The 20,423-nt window shown below is 45.6% G+C and overlaps 1 protein-coding gene across 1 annotated transcript; it reads right to left on the bottom strand.

Moving 5' to 3' along the window:
• Positions 1,925–16,003, bottom strand: LOC108633298 (glutathione S-transferase Mu 1-like). Its single transcript, XM_018045879.1, has 8 exons — positions 15,867–16,003; positions 15,482–15,557; positions 15,003–15,067; positions 14,597–14,678; positions 14,397–14,497; positions 13,580–13,675; positions 13,382–13,492; positions 1,925–2,439 (listed from the first exon to the last, which is right to left on the bottom strand). Exons 1-8 carry the CDS (start codon positions 15,900–15,902, stop codon positions 2,350–2,352), a joined length of 657 nt encoding a protein of 218 aa, XP_017901368.1. The 5' UTR covers positions 15,903–16,003; the 3' UTR covers positions 1,925–2,349.

The raw sequence follows: 20,423 nt of genomic DNA, 5'->3' as shown, positions 1-20,423 counted from the left end.
CCAGTATCCAGTTGAGAATCCTGCCTGTGATTTGACTCTACACTGCCTTCCATCCTTCCAGCTCTACTGCTGATATTCTCAACTCTCAAATAAATTAACAGAAGTTCTATATGAAATAGCCTCAGAATACAAAATTATATAGTGTGAATAAATACAGTAGAATTTAAATGTGTCCTTCATCTTGTTAATTTTTTAAGGTTTTAAATATTGCCTGTGTAAGCACAGAATATTCAGGCTATAGAGAATATTTTTTAACCTGAAAATAATATAAGTAACTGCTCACAAGATACTACAAAATTATATATAAGACAAAGTTTTTCCACTGACATAGTATTTTGAATAAGAAAAGGTAAACTAGGGTTTCAAGAATTTAGAAAAGGAACCAAGTTCAAGACGAAACATGAAAAACAAGGAATACTAAGAAAAACAATTTCACGATTAAAGAAATGTGTTTACACTTCACCTGTCTTCATTATCACATATTGCCTTGAGTGTCACCTGTTACATCTGGATCTAAGATTTAAGTTTTAATATAGCTATGCCCTTTTAATTCGAGCATCTAAACCTGGAATCAGGGAAATAAGTTCATCTGTTTTTGAAGTCCTGTTGTCATGCAGCCCCATCCATTCATTTATGTATGGTCTGTGGCCGCTTTCACACTAGAGATAAAGGTGAGCAACTGAGACCATATGGAGACCACATGGCCTGCACAGACAAAAATATTTACTGACTTATCAGTTTCATTAGCTTTTAGTTTACTGGACTTTTTTGTTATCACTTTTTAAAATAATCATCTGTTTCTTATGTCTTAAAATAATCATGTATTTCACATTATTCCTTTGCTCCCTTTTTATTCAGTAACTGCAAGAAATGACCATCTAGACGAACACCCAACAGGACTCTTCTCGAACGCTCAAGGCCTGTCAGACTTCAGGCCAAGTCAAGACTTAAGGCCACACCATAACAAGGTCCAGCTCCACCAACCAGCCGCTCTTCGAGCCCGCTAATCGTATTGTTATCTAATGAGTGCTACGATTTGCAGGTATCCTAACATAAAATGGCACACCACCTCCTGATCGCACAGATAGGCTACACTCTGCCCCAGCACACTAGACCTGCCCGTTTCAGATCAACTTATCCAAGGCCCAGCTACAACCTAATAAATGCTTAAGTTAGTGAGACCTAATCTCTTTCTGCCAGACCTACAGATTTTTAATCTTCTGAAATGTATTCTTTATCTCATATGGCTATAACTATATTCAGACCAGTAAATCCATATAATGACTGTAGAGTTTGCCAGGGTTTTACCTAGAGATAACTCTTTTATATTTCCAATTTTAATGAATATTTACTGTTTGCCAGGCAGTGTAATAGATATGAGATTTAAAGTCAAATAAGATATTGATTATCTCCTTAGTGTTTTTATGGTCAAGTTACAGAGGAAACCAGGTAAAACAACAATTATAACACAGTGGGGGTGGGTTTTATTGAGATATGTTATAAGAACGCAGGGAAAGCTTCTAGGAAAGGGTGATAGAAATGAGTCCACCAGGATCCCACACCATCAATAGACTACTCAGACCCCCTCCCCAGCACCCCAGAGCCCCCTAAACCATGACACAGATGCTACAAGCTGAAAGGAGGCAGCCCATGAATGCTGAATTAAAGAGGGAACCAGGCACAGAAGGGCTCCCCTCTGTAGAGACCCCCTGCTAAGGAACAGAGGTGCATGAAGTGGAGATAGAAATGAACAAACAATGGTATAATCCCACCTGTGCCCGACCTCCCACCACAGACACACACACACATGCATGCCCATCCATACGGCCTTGCAGCGGACAACACTAGGAAAAACAGACATCCACACACACCCAACAAGTCAGTCATGACTCCAGGAAGCCCTGAGAGAATAAGACAAGACACAGCAGGTGTGATAAAGCTTTACTGGGCATCAGCCAGGCTGGGCAGGAACCACACTGGGAAGCAGGGCCTGCACACCAGGCCAGGTCTGGTCTTCAGGGCAGCGCTGGGAGCTCAGAGCAGAGCCCCGTGGGCCAGGGGTCTGGCTGGGCTGCTCACAGCAGAAGTAATCATGGAAGGGAAGGACAGTCTGGGTGGCTTTAGTGCAGGAGGGATAATGTGCAGTGGGGGAGGAACTTTGCTCAAAAATAGTGGGAAACTGGATCTTTAAAGTAGGGATGGAAAGGGGTGTGGGAGGGGGATAAGGGGGCCAAGAAGCCATCTAGAGTGAACAGAAGGAAAAAGAAAAAGACAGATGGTTCCGCAGGCAGGAGGTCCACCTGGTCTCCAAGGCACTAGCTCCTCATACCCATCTCCTGGTTGCAGGCACTACTTGTTGCCCCACACGGCAAGCTTCTGGAACAGAGGGCTTGGGAGGAAGCGGCTGGACTTCATGTAGGCAGAGATCTTCTTCAGGCCCTGAGGGTGGGAAAAAGAACAGCAGGCCTCAGGTCTGCTGCCCCAGTGGAACCCAGGCAGCTCTCCCCAAGTTCGGGACCTGGGGTACAGCCCTTCCATGCGGGAGTCAAATGTTGGGGCAAAAGATAGTCTTCTGGGGTCCCCAGCTCTGGAAAGTTAACTCTTCCAATTTCCTGTAATTCATCTGACATCCAGACTCACCACATACAGAGACTCTGTACTGTATTAAATGGTGCTGTATATTCATTAGACATTATAACATAGGTTCAGAATCTCTACACGACTCCCTGCAAGATGGGTTCTACTGAGACTATTTATCAGAAGGGAAACTGAGGCACACAGAAGATAAGCACCTCCCTCATGATCACACCGCACGTAAGTAATACAGCCAGAATGCAGCCTGCTCGCTCTCCCTCTCCATTCTGAGTCTCTCTGCTGCATCCCCTTCCCCACAGCTGAAAACAAGGAGGCTCACTCATCATCCACTTACACAGTTAAGTGACCCGCAGGGCAGTTGCCCCCCATGCTGTTACATTGTGTGGGCTTTCCTTTCCAGTAGACAGGTTTGGTGACTCCAACAGGGCCCAGAGAAGACTTTTCCCCTCATCGGAACGTTACAAAGATGTGGAACATTGGTACCAGCAAGCCCCCTTGCGCTGGTCTACTTCTCTACATATGAATACGAATTTGGCTGAGTTCTCTAGTGATCTCAGATTTACCATCTTGGTTGACAATCTTGAGTTTTCTTCAGTGGTAGGTGAAAATGTACCTAACTTCTCAGTTCAGAAATACTGAGAAGGTATCCAGTGGAGAGAACAGGTCAGGATGAATAGATCAGGGGTTGGCTGGTGTCTTTCCTTGAATTGACCGCTTTACTAGAGCTGGTAGGAATATAGTGTAAATACTACAGGTGAGCGCTTAGCTCTTTAGATAAGAAACAGAGCTCCTCCTGGCTAAGCAAAGCTTTCCCAGGCAATTGAGAAACTTGTAGCAGAGGTGGAAGCCAGTGCTCATACCGTGCCGCAGTCCCGTAGGGAAACCCACTCTTTAAAGAAACTCGCCCATCTGGGAGACACACACAAAAGGTTTGGCGATCCTGGGTTCTCAGTGCCCACGGTGGTTTTAGACTGTCAGAAGGAAAAACTGAGACATGCATAAAACCTGAAATGACTATAGGGTGACAACTAGGAGAGTTAAGCTCACAAACAGCAGAAGGGCCCATTACAACCAGTTATCAATAGCAAGTTGTCCAGACAGACTCTGAAATGGGAAATCAAACTTTCTAGGCAAAAGAAAGAGGGGTGACCAGTTGCTAACCAGTGACTTAACACCACAGGTTTGGATACATCACATATAAAGCTTAAACTATACCAAAGGAGATCTTGTCCTAAAAATCACCAAAATGGGGTTCTTTGACATCACAAAATTGGGGTTTTTTTCGTGTACACAGCTAAAGAAATGGACTACAAGATCCGACAGACTGAATATAAGGTCTGTTTCAATTTGTATTTAGAAGTTTCTAAAAGAGGAAATGAGAAAGTAACTTTTGCAGAAAACCAACAAAAAATTGCTTGAAATTTTATCAGAATTTTTAAAAGGCCCCTGAAGCTGGCCCTGCTCTCTACTGCTCCTCCCTGCTCCTCTAAGTATATTCTGCAATGCTCTCCTTCATGCTATTCAACTCTCTCTGAACTTCCTTTTTATAACACCAAAATTGATTCCCCCAGAAGCAACAATAATTCAGAAGACTTGGTAAAATTGTGAATATTTTGGCAAAAATAGCCTTTAAAACTTTGCTTTTTTTTGCTTTAAGGAAACAAAAGGCCTTATAGAAGGAACTTGCTTCATCTCCCTGTGCCTTTGAGACATCAGTGTTCTACCTCATCTTCTTGGGGCATCTTCTAGTGCATTTGGAGAGATTAGGCTCTGCAACTGTGAAGGAACACCTATGGTGAACACTCAGCACCAAGCTGCATAGACTGCGATTCCAAGTCCTTTTGTCCAGCTATGGAAATGGCACCCCACTCCAGTACTCTTGCCTGGAGAATCCCATGGACAGAGGAGCTTGGTGGGCTACAGTCCACGGGGTCGCAAAGAGTCAGACACGACTGAGCAACTTCACTTTCACTTCATTACGCTAGCTTTAGGTAAATGTGTCATTAGGGGGCCCAGTTCATAAAGGGTCTTTGTTGTTTCAATCCTCCTTGTGTCTCCCTGTACAACAAAGGCCTTTACTTTCTTAGACTATATTTGTGAGTAAACTTCCTGGTTCTTGAGAGGGCTGTATCCTTTGCACTCTCTTGCAGGGATTCCTCTTGCCTCTTACCGGTTTGAATCACAACTAAGAATCCTAACGATGGATCTTTTAAACTGGAAAAACTTCTAAATTGGGAAATTTTTAGAGACCTCTCATTGTAAACAGCTGTTTTATTGGTACCCATGGAAAGATAAAATTAAAAGGTGGATATTCACAATATTGATAATCAGCTATATCCCAATAGAAAATTAAAAGTTAAAATTAAAAAAAAATTTTTTTTTAATTAAAGATGGACACAAAGAAATATAATTGTTGCTAACCTTAAGAACTTCCTTAGTTTCAAATCAATCAACCAACAAATAAGTTTTTCATAGAGCCTTATCTGTGGTCTCACACTTCCCCCTCAACTGATCTTATGGGTGCTAATAAAAACAACAAAATAACTAAAGTTAATTAGGTTAATAAACAAGGGAATAGATAAAAGCTGAGGGGAAAGTCAAGCGATTTCTTCCTAAAAGTAGGAAATTTTAAAGGGAGTGGTCCCAATAAGATAAAAATCTTGATATGGTTATTAAGAGATGAGATAAATGAAACAGACTTTGATGGCATGAAAACAAAAGTTTTGATACAACCAACACTACCAAAAATGATGTTTTTGTTGGGCCAGAAAGACCCCTTTATCAGTCCCCCAAATATTAAAGGGACCCAAACAAGTCCACTCTACTTACCCCAGTTTAGAAAAACTTTAAAGGTAAGAGGGTAAAAAAAAATTACACTGAGATACTTGATCAGCAATTGCATGGGGCAATAAACCAAACAATCCAGTTAAAGACTGACAAAAAGGCCTGGATCCCTTGGCTCAACCCCTCACTGGAGCCCAAAACCTTTTATACAGGACTGGGTTTAAATGGCCTGGGAAATAAAAAGGGAAGTTTCTGTTAGGTAGGTAGAACAGGGAAGAGGAGTCCAAAATGGTGGTGGCTACAGAAAAGGAAGGGAAAAGCCCACGAAAATGAAACAAAAGAAGGTCCGAGGACCGGAGTGAGGACCTCAGGCAAAACAAACACCACTCCAGGCTGGCCCAATTTACATAGGACAGGCCCAGGGAGAGATAAGCATATAAACAGAGGAGCCAGAGCCAGCTCTCTCTCCCCCGCGCGCTGGGGCGCTCTTCTCCTTGTGTCTTTAGATCCATGTGCCCTCATGCCTCAAAGATGGATTTTCCTGCTATCTTCTAAATAAAATAGAGCTGTAACACTGATTTGTGTAAGAGCTGTAACATGGTCCATTTGAGACCTGAGAGCTATAACACGGTCTATCCAGGACCCGAGAGCTGTGACTCGCCGAGGGGGGGGCTTTAATGTCCATCACTCCAAATCTTTGTTGTGACGAGACAAAGAATCGAGGAACATACACTCGCGTGACATTTCTAGGACTCCTTATAAGACCAAGAGTTGTTAACAGAGTCCTGACAAGGGCTACAGTTAAAGGTTTAACAGTTGATAGAACTGAGATTTGTTACAGATAAAAACAAAATCTGATGCAATGTTGGATCTGTTTCTTTTAAGCATTGCTTCCCATTGCTTTTGTTCACTAAAAGGACACTGTCTATACATAATAGCCTACACAGGGGAACCCTGCCCCTCTGCCTTAATGTTAAACCAAAGTACCTTTGTTCAAGACCCTGGCTACCTATGGATGGCTACAGGAAAGAAGAAATTAACACATCCCCTCCATGAGGCTGGCCATTCCAGAAGACATTTGCAAGATTAATGGCTTTTTTACTTCACGTTCTCACCTACCCACTCTCAGTTCTATAAAACTGAGGCATATGGGCATCCAGACCCTGATAAGTTGGTTACTTTGGGACATTTGTTTGCCATCTTCTCAGTCCGCCAGCTTTCTGAATAAAGTCACATTCCCTCCCTCAACACCTTGTCTCTCAGATTATTGGACTGTTGGGCAGCTAGCAGACCAAGCTTGGACTTGGTAACATATTTAAAAGTGGTATATTTGAACAGGCTTTATGTAAGATGGTTACATCTCTTTTACCTAAGTATACTGTGGGAATATACAAACATGTCTCACTGGGGAATGCTCCCCTGCCTGGCATAAAGAGCAGACAAACAATTTTAATTAAACATAACAAAGAAAACGAATAAGGTTACATAAGCCGACAAAGTATGAGATAAAAATTGCAGTCTAATATTCAGGGCCTAATGGAAGCAATAATGGAGTTTGGTCTGGGAGGTTTGTTTGTTTGGTTGGTTTTATCTTTGTTCCTACAATGAATTGGCCTGAGTTTGACTTGTGCACTCAGAAAGATGGCCTTCTACAAACATTTGAAGACATGATACATTGATCCCTATAGTTCTAGAATACATCACTCTTTTGATTTCCAGTTTAGTTGGAAATTTTCCTACTGATATAAAAAGCAAATGAAAGAAAACATAGTTGGGAAATCTTTTGACATCAATTGGGTGGCAGGCCAGTTCTTCAGAGAATTAAAAGCAACTGTGTTTGTCTTGCAAATTTCCGCATATCAAGGGACTTCCCTGGTGGTTTAGTGGTTAGGAATCTGCCTTCCAAAGCAGAGACTCAGGTTCAATTGCTGGTCCAGGAACTAAGATCCCACATGCCCTGGGGCAATGAAGCTCTCACATCACGACCACTAAGCCCATGAGCTCTAGAGCCTGCACACCACAGCTGGAAAAAGCCCGAGTACCACAATGAAAGATCCTGCATGACCCAAGTAACACACCATGTAGTCAGGCAAATAGATGTTTTTTAAAAATTTCCACATATCCGAAATGTAAATACAGCTCACAATGACCTGAGACTAAGCAGGATTAACTTAATAAGGTAGAACCTGACACCAAAGGGAAGAAATAACAAAGAGGCCTCTTTAAACTCAAATGGTTGGAAAGGCTTCTTCACTCACAATATACTTGCTGCTGCTGCTGCAAAGTCACTTCAGTCGTGTCCAACTTTGTGTGACCCCATAGACGGCAGCCCACCAGGCTGCCCCGTCCCTGGGATTCTCCAGGCAAGAACACTGGAGTGGGTTGCCATTTCCTTCTCCAATGCATGAAAGTGAAAAGTGAAAGTGAAGTCGCTCAGTCGTGTCCGACTCTTCACCACCCCACGAACTGCAGCCCACCCGGCTCCTCCGTCCATGGGATTTTCCAGGCAAGAGTACTGGAGTGGGGTGCCATTGCCTTCTCCCACAATATACTTAACAGCCTCTTTAAGAGTTTGTCAAAAATGAATGCAAGGACTTACCTAGTGGTCCAGTGGTTGAAAATCTTCCTGCCAATGCAGGGGACGTGGGTTTGACCCTGGACTGGGAAGTTTCAACATGCCCCAGTGCAACTGGGCCCATGAACCACAACTGCTGAGCCTGGGCGCTAGCCAGAGCAGCAACTACTTAAGTCCGCACGCCTAGAGCCCATGCTCCATGACAAGAGAAGCCAGATGACCACACTAGAGATTAGCCCCAGCTAGCTGCAACTAGAGAAACCTGTGCCCAGGAACGAAGACCCCAGCTGAGACAAAAATAAATACATATTTTTTAAAATCTATGAAAAAAAAGAATGAATACAAATCTTGTTCTTTCCATGAGGAGTAAAAAGCCTGAAGATTTTCCTTCATTATTGGTTATAGAAAGGGGTGAGCTGCCAGCAACTGCAGTCACTCACACGGTACCCTGAAGAGAGCTCAGGATGGAGAAAACCAGGATTAAACATTCTTTGATTTGGACTTGGGTCCTATAGAGAGTTAGGATGCATCCCAAGCTAAGAATTACAGTGACCTAAGATTCATGCATCTTCCTACACATAGAAAAGCACTAAGATCATTAACTTGAGATGTTGGTGTTTCGATGATTAGCACTAATCTTTTATCAAGATGCATGCTTGGCTACATGTATTTCCCAGTCAAAAGTTTATATACCTACTGTCTCCTACCCTACATCTTCAAAGCTCTCGGAGAGGCTGTCTCTTGGGCTACAGTCCTCAGTAAGGTCCCCAAATAAAATTTTAACTTGCTGCTCTTCAGTTCAGTTCAGTCGCTCAGTCGTGTCCGACTCTTTGCGACCCCATGAATCACAGCACGCCAGGCCTCCCTGTCCATCACCAACTCTGGGAGTTCACTCGGACTCACATCCATTGAGTCAGTGATGCCATCCAGCCATCTCATCCTCTGTTGTCCCCTTCTCCTCCTGCCCCCAATCCCTCCCAGCATCAGAGTCTTTTCCAATGAGTCAACTCTTCGCATGAGGTGGCCAAAGTACTGGAGCTTCAGCTTTAGCATCATTCCTTCCAAAGAAATCCCAGGGCTGATCTCCTTCAGAATGGACTGCTAGGATCTCCTTGCAGTCCAACGGACTCTCAAGAGCCTTCTCCAACACCACAGTTCAAAGGCATCAATTCTTCGGTGCTCAGCATTCTTCACAGTCCAACTCTCACATCCGTACATGACCACTGGAAAAACCGTAGCCTTGACTAGATGGACCTAGGTCGGCAAAGTAATGTCTCTGCTTTTGAATATGCTATCTAGGTTGATCATAGCTTTCCTTCCAAGGAGTAAGCGTCTTTTAATTTCAAGGCTGCAGTCACCATCTGCAGTGATTTTGGAGCCCAAAAAAGTAAAGACTGACACTGTTTCCACTGTTTCCCCATCTATTTCCCATGAAGTGATGGGACCAGATTCCATGATCTTAGTTCTCTGAATGTTGAGCTTTAAGCCAACCGTTTCACTCTCCTCTTTCACTCTCCTCTTTCACTTTCATCAAGAGGCTCTTTGTTTCCTCTTCACTATCTGCCATAATGGTGGTGTTATCTGCATATCTGAGGTTATTGATATTTCTCCTGGCAATCTTGATTCCAGCTTGTGTTTCTTCCAGTCCAGCGTTTCTCATGATGTACTCTGCATATAAGTTAAATAAGCAGGGTGACAATATACAGCCTTGAGGCACTCCTTTTCCTATTTGGAACCAGTCTGTTGTTTCATGTCCAGTTCTAACTGTTGCTTCCTGAGCTGCATATAGGTTTCTCAAGAGGCAGGTCAGGTGGTCTGGTATTCCCATCTCTCAGAATTTTCCAGTTTATTGTGATCCACACAGTCAAAGGCTTTGGCATAGTCAATAAAGCAGAAATAGATGTTTTTCTGGAACTCTCTTGCTTTTTCCATGATCCAGTGGATGTTGACAATTTGATCTCTGGTTCCTCTGCCTTTTCTAAAACCAGCTTGAACATCAGGAAGTTCATGGTTCACATATTGCTGAAGCCTGGCTTGGAGAATTTTGAGCATTACTTCACTAGCATTTGAGATGAGTGCAACTGTGCGGTAGTTTGAGCATTCTTTGGCATTGCCTTTTTTGGGACTGGAATGAAAACTAACCTTTTCCAGTCCTGTGGCCACTGCTGAGTTTTCTAAATTTGCTGGCATATTGAGTGTGGCACTTTCACAGCATCATCTTTCAGGATTTGAAATGGCTCAACTGGAATGCCATCACCTTCACCAGCTTTTTTCCTAGTGATGCCTTCTAAGGCCCACTTGACTTCACATTCCAGGATGTCTGGCTCTAGATTAGTGATCACACCATCGTGATTATCTGGGTCGTGAAGGTCTTTTTTGTACAGTTCTTCTGTATGTTCTTGCCACCTCTTCCTAATATCTTCTGCTTCTGTTAGGTCCAGACCATTTCTGTCCTTTATCGAGCCCATCTTTGCATGAAATGTTCCCCTGGTGTCTCTAATTTTCTTGAAGAGATCTCTAGTCTTTCCCATTCTGTTCTTTTCCTCTATTTCTTTGCATTGATCACTCAAGAAGGCTTTCTTATCTCTTCTTGCTATTCTTTGGAATTCTGCATTCAGATGCTTATATCTTTCCTTTTCTCCTTTGCTTTTCACCTCTCTTCTTTTCACAGCTATTTGTAAGGCCTCCCCAGACAGCCATTTTGCTTTTTTGCATTTCTTTTCCATGGGGATGGTCTTGATCCCTGTCTCTTGTACAATGTCATGAACCTCATTCCATAGTTCATCAGGCACTCTATCTATCAGATCTAGGCCCTTAAATCTATTTCTCACTTCCACTGTATAATCCTAAGTGATTTGATTTAGGTCATACCTGAATGGTCTAGCGGTTTTCCCTACTTTTTTCAATTTGAGTCCAAATTTGGTAATGAGTTCATGATCTGAGCCACAGTCAGCTCCTGGTCTTGTTTTTGCTGACTGTATAGAGCTTCTCCATCTTTGGCTGCAAAGAATATAATCAATCTGATTTCGGTGTTGACCATCTGGTGATGTCCATGTGTAGAGTCTTCTCTTGTGTTGTTGGAAGAGGGTGTTTGCTATGACCAGTGCATTTTCTTGGCAAAACTCTATTATCTTTGCCCTGCTTCATTCCTCATTCCAAGGCCAAATTTGCCTGTTACTCCAGGTGTTTCTTGGCTTCCTACTTTTGCATTCCAGTCCCCTGTAATGAAAAGGACATCTTTTTGGGGTGTTAGTTCTAAAAGGTCTTGTAGGTCTTCATAGAACAGTTCAACTTCAGCTTCTTCAGCGTTACTGGTTGGGGCATAGACTTGGATTAAGGTGATATTGAATGGTTTGCCTTGGAAATGAACAGAGATCATTCTGTCGTTTTTGAGATTGCATCCAAGCACTGCATTTCAGACTCTTTTGTTGACCATGATGGCTACTCCATTTCTTCTGAGGGATTCCTGCCTGCAGTAGTAGATATAATGGTCATCTGAGTTAAATTCACCCATTCCAGTCCATTTTAGTTCGCTGATTCCTAGAATGTCGACGTTCACTCTTGCCATCTCTTGTTTGACCACTTCCAATTTGCCTTGATTTATGGACCTGACATTCCAGGTTCCTATGCAATATTGCTCTTTACAGCCTCGGACCTTTGCTTCTATCACCAGTCACCTCCACAGCTGGATATTGGTTTTGCTTTGGCTCCATCCCTTCATTCTTTCTACAGTTATTTCTCCACTGATCTCCAGTAGCATATTGGGTACCTACTGACCTAGGGAGTTCCTCTTTCAGTATCCTATCATTTTGCCTTTTTATACTGTTCATGGGGTTCTCAAGGTAGAATACTGAAGTGGCCCCTAGCAAATAGACAGAAGGGCCCCTAGCAAAACAAAGGCACTCAGAAAGTGCCCAAGCAACCTGCAGAACTACATCTCACCCAATGACTCAGCAAAATATGGATGAAACATGATAGGAGGGTGTGGAGCACCAAGACTAGCCCAGGCCACACTCTAATTATTCCACTGAAAGGACACAGACCAATTGCGTGGCATGGACCTCAGCCCACTCTCACTGGGCCCCAACCTACCTCATCCCCAGTCCCGCTGCAGCCAATCAGGCAGCAGCACTCAGGCACCTGCACCACCTTCCCAAGACAGACAATGCCCAAGAGTTCCGAGGACTCCAAGATCTAGGGCTGCCTGTTCCCAACAGCACAGGGTCCAACAGGCCACACACTACAGCCACATCTGTCCTCATCCTCTCTGCTGGGCAGTAATCCCAGCTCTTGCAAAATTCTCAAGGCAACATGTCTTGGACCAAAACCAGAGTTGGGACCAAAACCAGAGTGGATGAGAACTAGCTGAGAAAGCAGATTTCATGATGAGGAGTGAGAGTACTAAACAGATTGAAGGCTGAAAGCCTTTACGGCTAAAGCATCAAATTCCCAAATCCATCACAAAGCAGACTTCTTTGCTCTCATATTAGTTGACTGAGGGTGACAATGATGAGCTGAGAGGTGAGGTCAGGCTGTGCTCCTCCAGAATCAAGGTGGCTCCACCCATACCGCACAGCTTAGGGTCCCTGTAGTTCTCCAGCTGCACTGAGCCCAAGAGGCTGGGCACCAGGACTGCATGACTTCTGTATCCCCCTTGTGCCTGACACAGTGTCTCATACAGGGGAGAGGATCAGATCAGTGAATGTGACTTAAAATGAATGCACTATCGTATCTCTGAGATGGAATCTGGAGTTAACATGAAGGAAGAATGGACAGGAGATGAGGAGTGAAGGAACTGCCCACCATAAGATGTGTCAAGATAAAATCCTTGCACAGGACACCTCTGTATGCACCCAAATCCCAACACCAACTACAGCCCTGAGAATCTCAGAAAATCAGGTGGGGGCTCAATTGCTGCAGAGCCCTTTAGAGATCAGGAGAAAATATTGTCTGTGTTTTTAGTACTTGATATCAATCCAACTGTGTCTCGCTCTACTAATGCCAGCTTCATACCATCTCCTGAAGGTTCTGCTTCCTCCACACTTTTCAGAGCTGTCAACACAGTCATGAAAGGGACCTGAGGTTTCTTTTTCCTACAGGAAATGAGGAGCCACTGATGCTGCCCATGGAAGTCAGACACTCTGCCTGGGAGCCCAGCACAGCCTGTTCTGGTTCTGTGACCTGCAGAAACTACTTGTTCTTTCAGGTTGACCCCTTTCCTGTAAAATGCAGGGGATAATTCTTCTACCATATAGCAATGTTATATAAACATTAAATTTGACACAACATATATGAGCTGCTGAGCAGAGATTCTGGCATAAACCAAGTTCTCCATAAATACTATTCTTCATTGTAGTTCCAACTACGAAATCAGGGAAAATAAGAAAGAGAAGAAAGATGTAAATACAAGAGGTTCACGGGAATCACCTCAAAACGAGAGATGAAGTCTTTCAGGTTTGGGAATGCATCCAGGCACTTGGGCTCAAATATGCGGTGTATGTCAAGGACGTCGTAAACCAAGAAATCCACATAGGTGAGCTGCAGGAAGACAAAGCATGAATGCACACCGAACTCTGAACCTGGGAAAAATGACAGCTATCCCGCCCCCAAAGCCGGCCAACTTACCTTGTCCCCTGCAAACCAAGGCCTCTTCCCCAGAAACTCTGAGAACAGCTTGATCTTTTCAGGGATCTCCTTCAAGAAACCAGGCTTCAGTTTCTCCTGAGACACAAAACAGCTGTCACCACCCTCACACACAGACCCCCCGGCAGAGAGCAGTCCTCCAGGGCTGTGTCTGATTGCAGCTGTCAGGGGAGCACTCATGTCCCTTGACTGTACATGAGTCAGGGCCCAGGGGCAATTCAACCCACCTGTGTTCACTAGACTCCTACGGGAACCATCTCCCATCTGTGAGAAGCAATGGGAAGGCAAAGGGCAAAACACACTGTTCCTGGATCTGTCACCACTCAGCTCCAGACATTTGCCCTGGGTCAGACCAGCAGTGCTGTGAGACCTGGTGGAGCTTGGGCCTCAGACCTCAGGCTGATCAACACTAAAATGACTAGGAAAGAAGTCCTATCTTCCAGTGTAGGAGACTAGAATGGTGTGGACGCCTGAGCAGTTTCTGGACAGTTGGAGAGAACTGGAAACTGAAAGGAAGGAGGGAGAGGAATAAAGTCTAAGCCTGAGCTGCCCACTGGACACATGTCCTGATCCCTGAGATGCCAAGAAGGAGGCTATGTAGTAAGGAGGAAAACATTCTGTTTACGAATTGAATTTCTATTCAAGGGAAGCTGGACTCCTCTTAAGATTAGAGGGAAATGAGTAAGAGTTTCCAAGGAAATGTCTTGGTGGATCACTATTCCCAAGAAGATCAAAATCTAAAAGACCACTAGATGAGACCCTGACAAGCACCCTCTCCACCTCAGTGGGAAGGACTCACAAAGTCGGGGCTGTAGCAGATTCTGGCCATGGCCAAGTGGACATCCATAACCTGGTTCTCCAAAATGTCCATACGAATCATCTCCTCCTCTGTCTCCCCACCTGTGGCCACAAAACAGAGACTCACCCTCAACATCCCATTCCAGCCCAACCCAGGGCATGGCCACTGGTGTCCCTAACCCCAAATCCAGCCCTACTCACACATGTTGTGCTTGCGAGCGATGTACCGAAGAATGGCATTGCTCTGGGTGAGCTTGTAAGTCCCATCGATTAAGTATGGCAGCTGGAAGAACAACAGGGTCTGGTTATTTGCGCCACCAGGCTCCCCTGTACCCCCTTCCATTGACCAAGGGCAGAAATGAAACCTGGCTTTCACAGAGCCTATCCCATGGTAGGCACAGAGCCTGTCCCATGGTAGGCACTAAATAACATGCTATAAAATGGAGGGATGAGGTGGGACAGAGTATCACTGAAGGGCAGAGGAGAGAACCAGGAAGCTGAGAGACAAGAGCAGAAGGCACCTCTTCCTGAAACCTCTAAGCCAGGAAAGGAGGTGGATGGAGACACTGTCCACTCCCCCTCCCAGCACCTCAGCCCCTGCACCTACATTGGGGAAGTCCAGGCCCAGCTTGAATTTTTCATTCAGCCACTGGCTTCTGTCATAGTCAGGAGCTGAGAAAAAGAAGACGCAGTGAAACAATCTCCCACAAATCCAACCCTCCTTCCCGGGGGGCCTACCAAAGAGTCAGGGGCAAGACCCCTGAACTGATGGATATGGATTCTGAACTGGATTCTAATCTCACATGGAGCTTTGGGGGAAAGCACACGTAGAAGGATTTGGAACCTCCCTGAGTTGAGGCTTACAGAGAGCTAATGCAAGCACTAAATGGAGCCCAAGGCTGCCACAGGGGCTCTCATGGCCTGCTTTGGAGGACAGCTGCACCCCCAAAGGGTTTGACAAGGGGCAGGTCCTTTTCCAGCTGGTGGAGTTTAAGGGATGGCAGCAACAAGGCCAGAACATGGGTTGCTTGGCAACAAATCAGCATGAGTTGAGCAGAAGTTACAACAGAAAAAGGATTTCATTACCATCTCCCATCGAGTACTGTCTCTCCTCATAGTTTGTGTCTGTGTACTCCAGGAGAAGGCGGATGGCATGGGCCAGCTGCCAGAGATGGTGGGACAGAGGGCAGACGTCAGTCTTGACTGCAAAACTCTCACTCTTCCAGGTCACTTCCACACCTCCCACTCCCTCAGCACCGTCACCTGCACCAGCCCACCCACGCCACACACACACACACACATGCCAACACCCAGAGAAGATGATCGGGCTGAGGGGACAGGGGCTCCGCAGCAGCAAGTCCTGTGCAAGTTTCTGGTTTGAACCGGCCTCAGCTTTGCAGCATTTTCCCAGGGGGGCGCAGCATTTCCCCACCCGCCTCCACCTTCCCCGCCCTGGGGGACCCCCGCTCACCCCGCGGATGTCCCAGTAACCCAGAATCACGGGCATGGTGCAGGTTATGAAGCTCAAAGTGCAGAAGCTCCAGCGCAGGTGGGCTTAACTTCTGAATCCGCGAGAAAGCGGGGCCCGGAAGCACCCGCCCCTCTTCTCGGCCCCGCCCCCAGCCCAGCGCCTGACTCAGCCCCCGGCCGGCAGAGCAGGGTCTACTCTTGTCTTTCTCTCAGCAGATTCCCATGGAAGCCAATCTCTGGGCGCCTAGAGATCAAAGGCCGCCGAGGTCGGGCTCCCCTGGTTCCCGACCCCAGAGAGACGTCAGCTAACCGGGGGAGTTGCCAGTGCCCTTGGGAAACAAGCCTGAATCATAACATTAAATCGGCCCGGGTTACAGGAAGAAGAGAACCCCAGGCAATCCTAACGCTCCCCCATGATTTACAATCCATGATAGCTACAGTCTTCCAGAAATGAGTATCAGTGCAGCAGGAAGAGTAGATAGGAGGCAGAGAAAGGAAATGTGCCCTCCATGTCTTCCTCTCAGGGACTGTGGAGGGCCCTGCCCTCCTCATGGGCCTGAAAATAAAGATATAACATAGATTAATCAAGTAGTTTATGGCCTCACTTGTGAATCTAAATCCAGATTCCTGCACAGCAGAGAGAGTACCCAGGTGCAGCTCCAGAGATGTCCTGCCAGACAGCTCCATGCCTCTCACATTGATGGGACAGTGAGGGGTAGTGTGGTGGGAAAGTGGCCCAGGGGAGAAGACCTGTGCTCTGAGTGGGTGGCTCCAGAGGGTGTCCAGAGAAGGGTGACAGCCTGGATGACTCCACACAGGACCAGAGTCAGAGTGACCCAGACACCCTTGGCTGCCTAGATCCGCAGTCCCAGCCCTCACCCTGGGATATGTTATATGTTAGCATATAACACATATGACCCAATGTGGTTTCAAGATAGTGATATGTGCTTTTAAAAAAATTTTATTGAAGTATATTTGATTTATAATCCTGCTTTATTTTAGGTGTACAACTAAGTGATTCAATTATACATAAACATATATTCATCCTTTTTCAGATTCTCTTCTCCTCTAGGCTATCACAGACCACTGAGTGGGGTTCCCTGTGCTGTGCTCAGTCGCTCAGTTGTGTCTGACTCTCTGTGACCCCATGGACTGTATGCAGCCCACCAGGCTCCTTTGTCCATGGGGATTCTCCAGGCAAGAATGTTAGAGTGGGTTGCCATGCCCTCCTCCAGGGGATCTTCCCAACCCAGGGATCAAACCCAGGTCTCCTGCATTGCAGGCAGGTTCTTTACCATCTGAGCCATAGGGACGCCCAGAGCTCCTGTACTGTATGCTATGTCCTTGTTGATTATCTGTCTTATATATAGCAGTGTGTGGGCTCGGTGTCCTTTGAAGTTACTCTGTGATCTGTGACTTGTAGTACAAACTGCACAAGGACAATGTCCTACCTGCCAACTTTCCTCTTTGAGGAAGAAGGTTATTTCAAAATTAGGAGAATAGGACATTGGATAGGCTATGGTTTTGTTTGTTGAAAGGATATTACAAAGTAGTGGATGTAGGAAACAAATGAGAGGAATTTTGAAAAACAAACAAATTTTATAAGTTAAAACACAAAGCTGTGCTATGTGTTATGTGCTAAGTTGCTTCGTCATGTCTGGCTCTTTGCAACCCCGTGGACTATAAGCCTGTTAGGGGAAGCACGCTGATTGAAACCGCCCACCCTGGCCAGGCACCATAGTAACCAGCTGCATGAGGTGTTTTATGACAGGAGATCCTGATAAGGAATACGGAACTAATAAGCCACCACCAGCTGGAAGAATTCAGGAAAGGGTGAAAGGAGACACTGCCTGTCCATCCACTTACCAGAATCCCGGTCGCTAGCATCCATCTTGGCTAAGCAATGCGTGCACCACAGGAAAGACTGAATTAGAGTGATTGGCCAAAGACCACCCGGAAACTAATCCTATCACCATAGAACCCAAGACTGGGAGCCACAGGGCAGAGCTGTTCTCCTGGATTCCCTTACTACTGCTCTCCACCCGGGTGCCCTTTCCCAATAAAATCTCTTGCTTTATCAGCACGAGTCTCCTCGGAAAATTCTTTTCCGAGTGTCAGACAAGAGCCCAGTTACAGGCCCTGGAAGGGGTCCCCTTTCCTGCAACAAGCCCATCAGGCTCTCTTTCCATGGGATACTCCAGGCAAGAATACTGCAGTGGATTGCCATGCCTTTCTCCAAAAACGCAAGGTTGGTATACTACCAAAATAGATGTTTAAAAACAGAGCTTCCCAAGTGGCTCAGTGGTAAAGAATATGCCTGCCATTGAGGGAGACTCAGGAGCCATGGTTTCGATCCCTGGGTTTGGAAGATCCCCTAGAGGAGGAAATGGCAATCTACTCTAATATTCTTGCCTGGGAAATCTCAAGGACAGAGAAGCCTGGGGGACTACGGTCCATGGGGTCCCAACATGACTAAGCACAGCACAGCACAGCACAACACAACACTTTGTAGGATAGAAAGGCATGAACCATTGTTCCAAGAAGATTCAGATCACCATGGGATAGTATGGAGTGGGGCTTGGAAGACAGGTAGACTTTTTCTGCTGCTGCTGCTGCTGCTAAGTGGCTTCAGTCGTGTCCGACTCTGTGCAACGCCATACACGGCAGCCCACCAGGCTCCTCCGTCCCTGGGATTCTCCACGCAACAGTATTGGAGTGGGTTGCCATTTGCCTCTCAAATCCCTGTTAAATCACAGACTTAGAGTTTGCACATCTCTGCTAACTTTGGAAGCAGAGAGAGTGTCAGCAGAGACCAGCGGAGCTCAGTCCCTCTATGGATGGTCCCAGCCATTCCCTCCTTGCCTGTCCTCATGGATGAGTTCTGGCTCCTGACTCAGGATGTGGCTCAGGGTCAAGTGGATTCTCTTGTCCTTTTGCCCACAGGGAAGCGATGGTGACTATGGTCACCAAACGTGCTGACCTTCACAATAGTTACACATTTCATAACATAATGAGGAATTACAATTCTCACCTTTCTACATCTTGAACTGACAGAAACACCACTAGATTCCACTGAGAAAATGATTTTCCAAAGCTACATTAAGCACGACAGGAATGTTTAAAATAGGTAAAGCAGATGCTGTAACACATAATGCAATCTAATTCATCCAGTTATCATTTTCCTTTATGAAAAAACAATCACTATGATCCTGACATATAGCAGCACCATAAGTAAGACCATCCTGGGTAATGAAGGCTGGAAGTCTTCTGGGAAATACAGGGAGGAATTTTTAAGTATGGAAGAGATTTTCAGTGTTCAAACCCCAAGGGGCACTGAGAGGGAGGGAGGTTGAAGGCAGGAGAAAGAGGCCGTGCCTGCTGGGACAAGGAACTGGGGACACAGAGATGGGCCCTGAGCACAGGCAGCCCATCAGGAGCATGGGGTCGGGAGGAAGAGGTCAATTCTGCAAGAGAAGGAGGAGGGCTTGCTGAGCAGGCTCTCAGACTTGGCCTCCAGAGTCAGGGTCCCACCGGTGGGCGCAGTGGGTGTGTGGAAGGCAGTAGGCGGCAGGGGGACTCGGGAAACTGGAGAAGGGGCTGAAGGGCCTGATGCAGCCGGTGGTTGCCTCGCTGATATTCAGTGTCAGTGTGGTCACATCTTCTGGATTTACACGTGCTCTCTCTCTTGACTGTAATGTTGACAGGTTGTAATATTTTAGAGGACACTGTGCAAGACATCGAAACTTACAGCGTCCAGTATCCAGTTGAGAAGTCTAGCCTGTGGTCTTTCTCCTGTGCGGTCTTCCATAATTCCCTCCAGCTCTACTTCTGACCTTCTGAATTCTCAGTGAATTAACACTGTTTCTGTATGAAACAGCCTCAGAACACAAGCTTAATAGTATCATGAATACAAAGAGCAGAATCTAAATGTGTCTTCATCTTGCTCGTTTTTTTTTTTTTTTTTTTTGAGTTTGTAAGTGTTGTCTGTGTAACTTTAGGTTATAGAGAACATTTTTTAATCTTAAAAGAAGACAGTAGAAATAACCATTGACAAATGTTGAGGTCCTTTAATGGACCGGAACCTGGTGGTCCAGAGTCAAGCGATAAGAAAGTAAAGGAAAGAGAAAGAGGCTGATATTCCTTGGTTTATGCAGAGAGCCAATAAAACCCTTCCACAGAGCTTGCTCTGTTCATGAAGGCCTCAGGCGCCCTCTCGAGGCGGGGGAGGAAGCCAGGGCAGGAAAGTGAACCCAGAGGGCCTCTGCACTCCAGGGTATCAGCCTGAAAAAGACAGAGAGAGAGGGAGAGAGAGAGGAGTGGGGAGAGAAAGCAAGACACAGGGACAGAAGCTCTGATGGAGCAGAGGTGTTTTACTCAACATTGTGTGAATATTTATACTGTGTTACAAGGCAGCTATTTTCAGCAGAGATAAAATCAAAACTTACAAGTTATCAAGGAAACATGAGGTCATCCATATGAAAGAGAGAGGGTTGTAAATAATCACTTTAACCCTATAGTTCATAAAAAGGAAGAGGGTCGTAAATAGTTGCTTATCACT

Source organism: Capra hircus, chromosome 3 (assembly GCF_001704415.2).
Source record: "Capra hircus breed San Clemente chromosome 3, ASM170441v1, whole genome shotgun sequence".
NCBI lineage: Eukaryota > Metazoa > Chordata > Mammalia > Artiodactyla > Bovidae > Capra > Capra hircus.
Note: the sequence above shows the minus strand (reverse complement) of the source record. Positions and strands in the feature narration are given on the sequence as shown.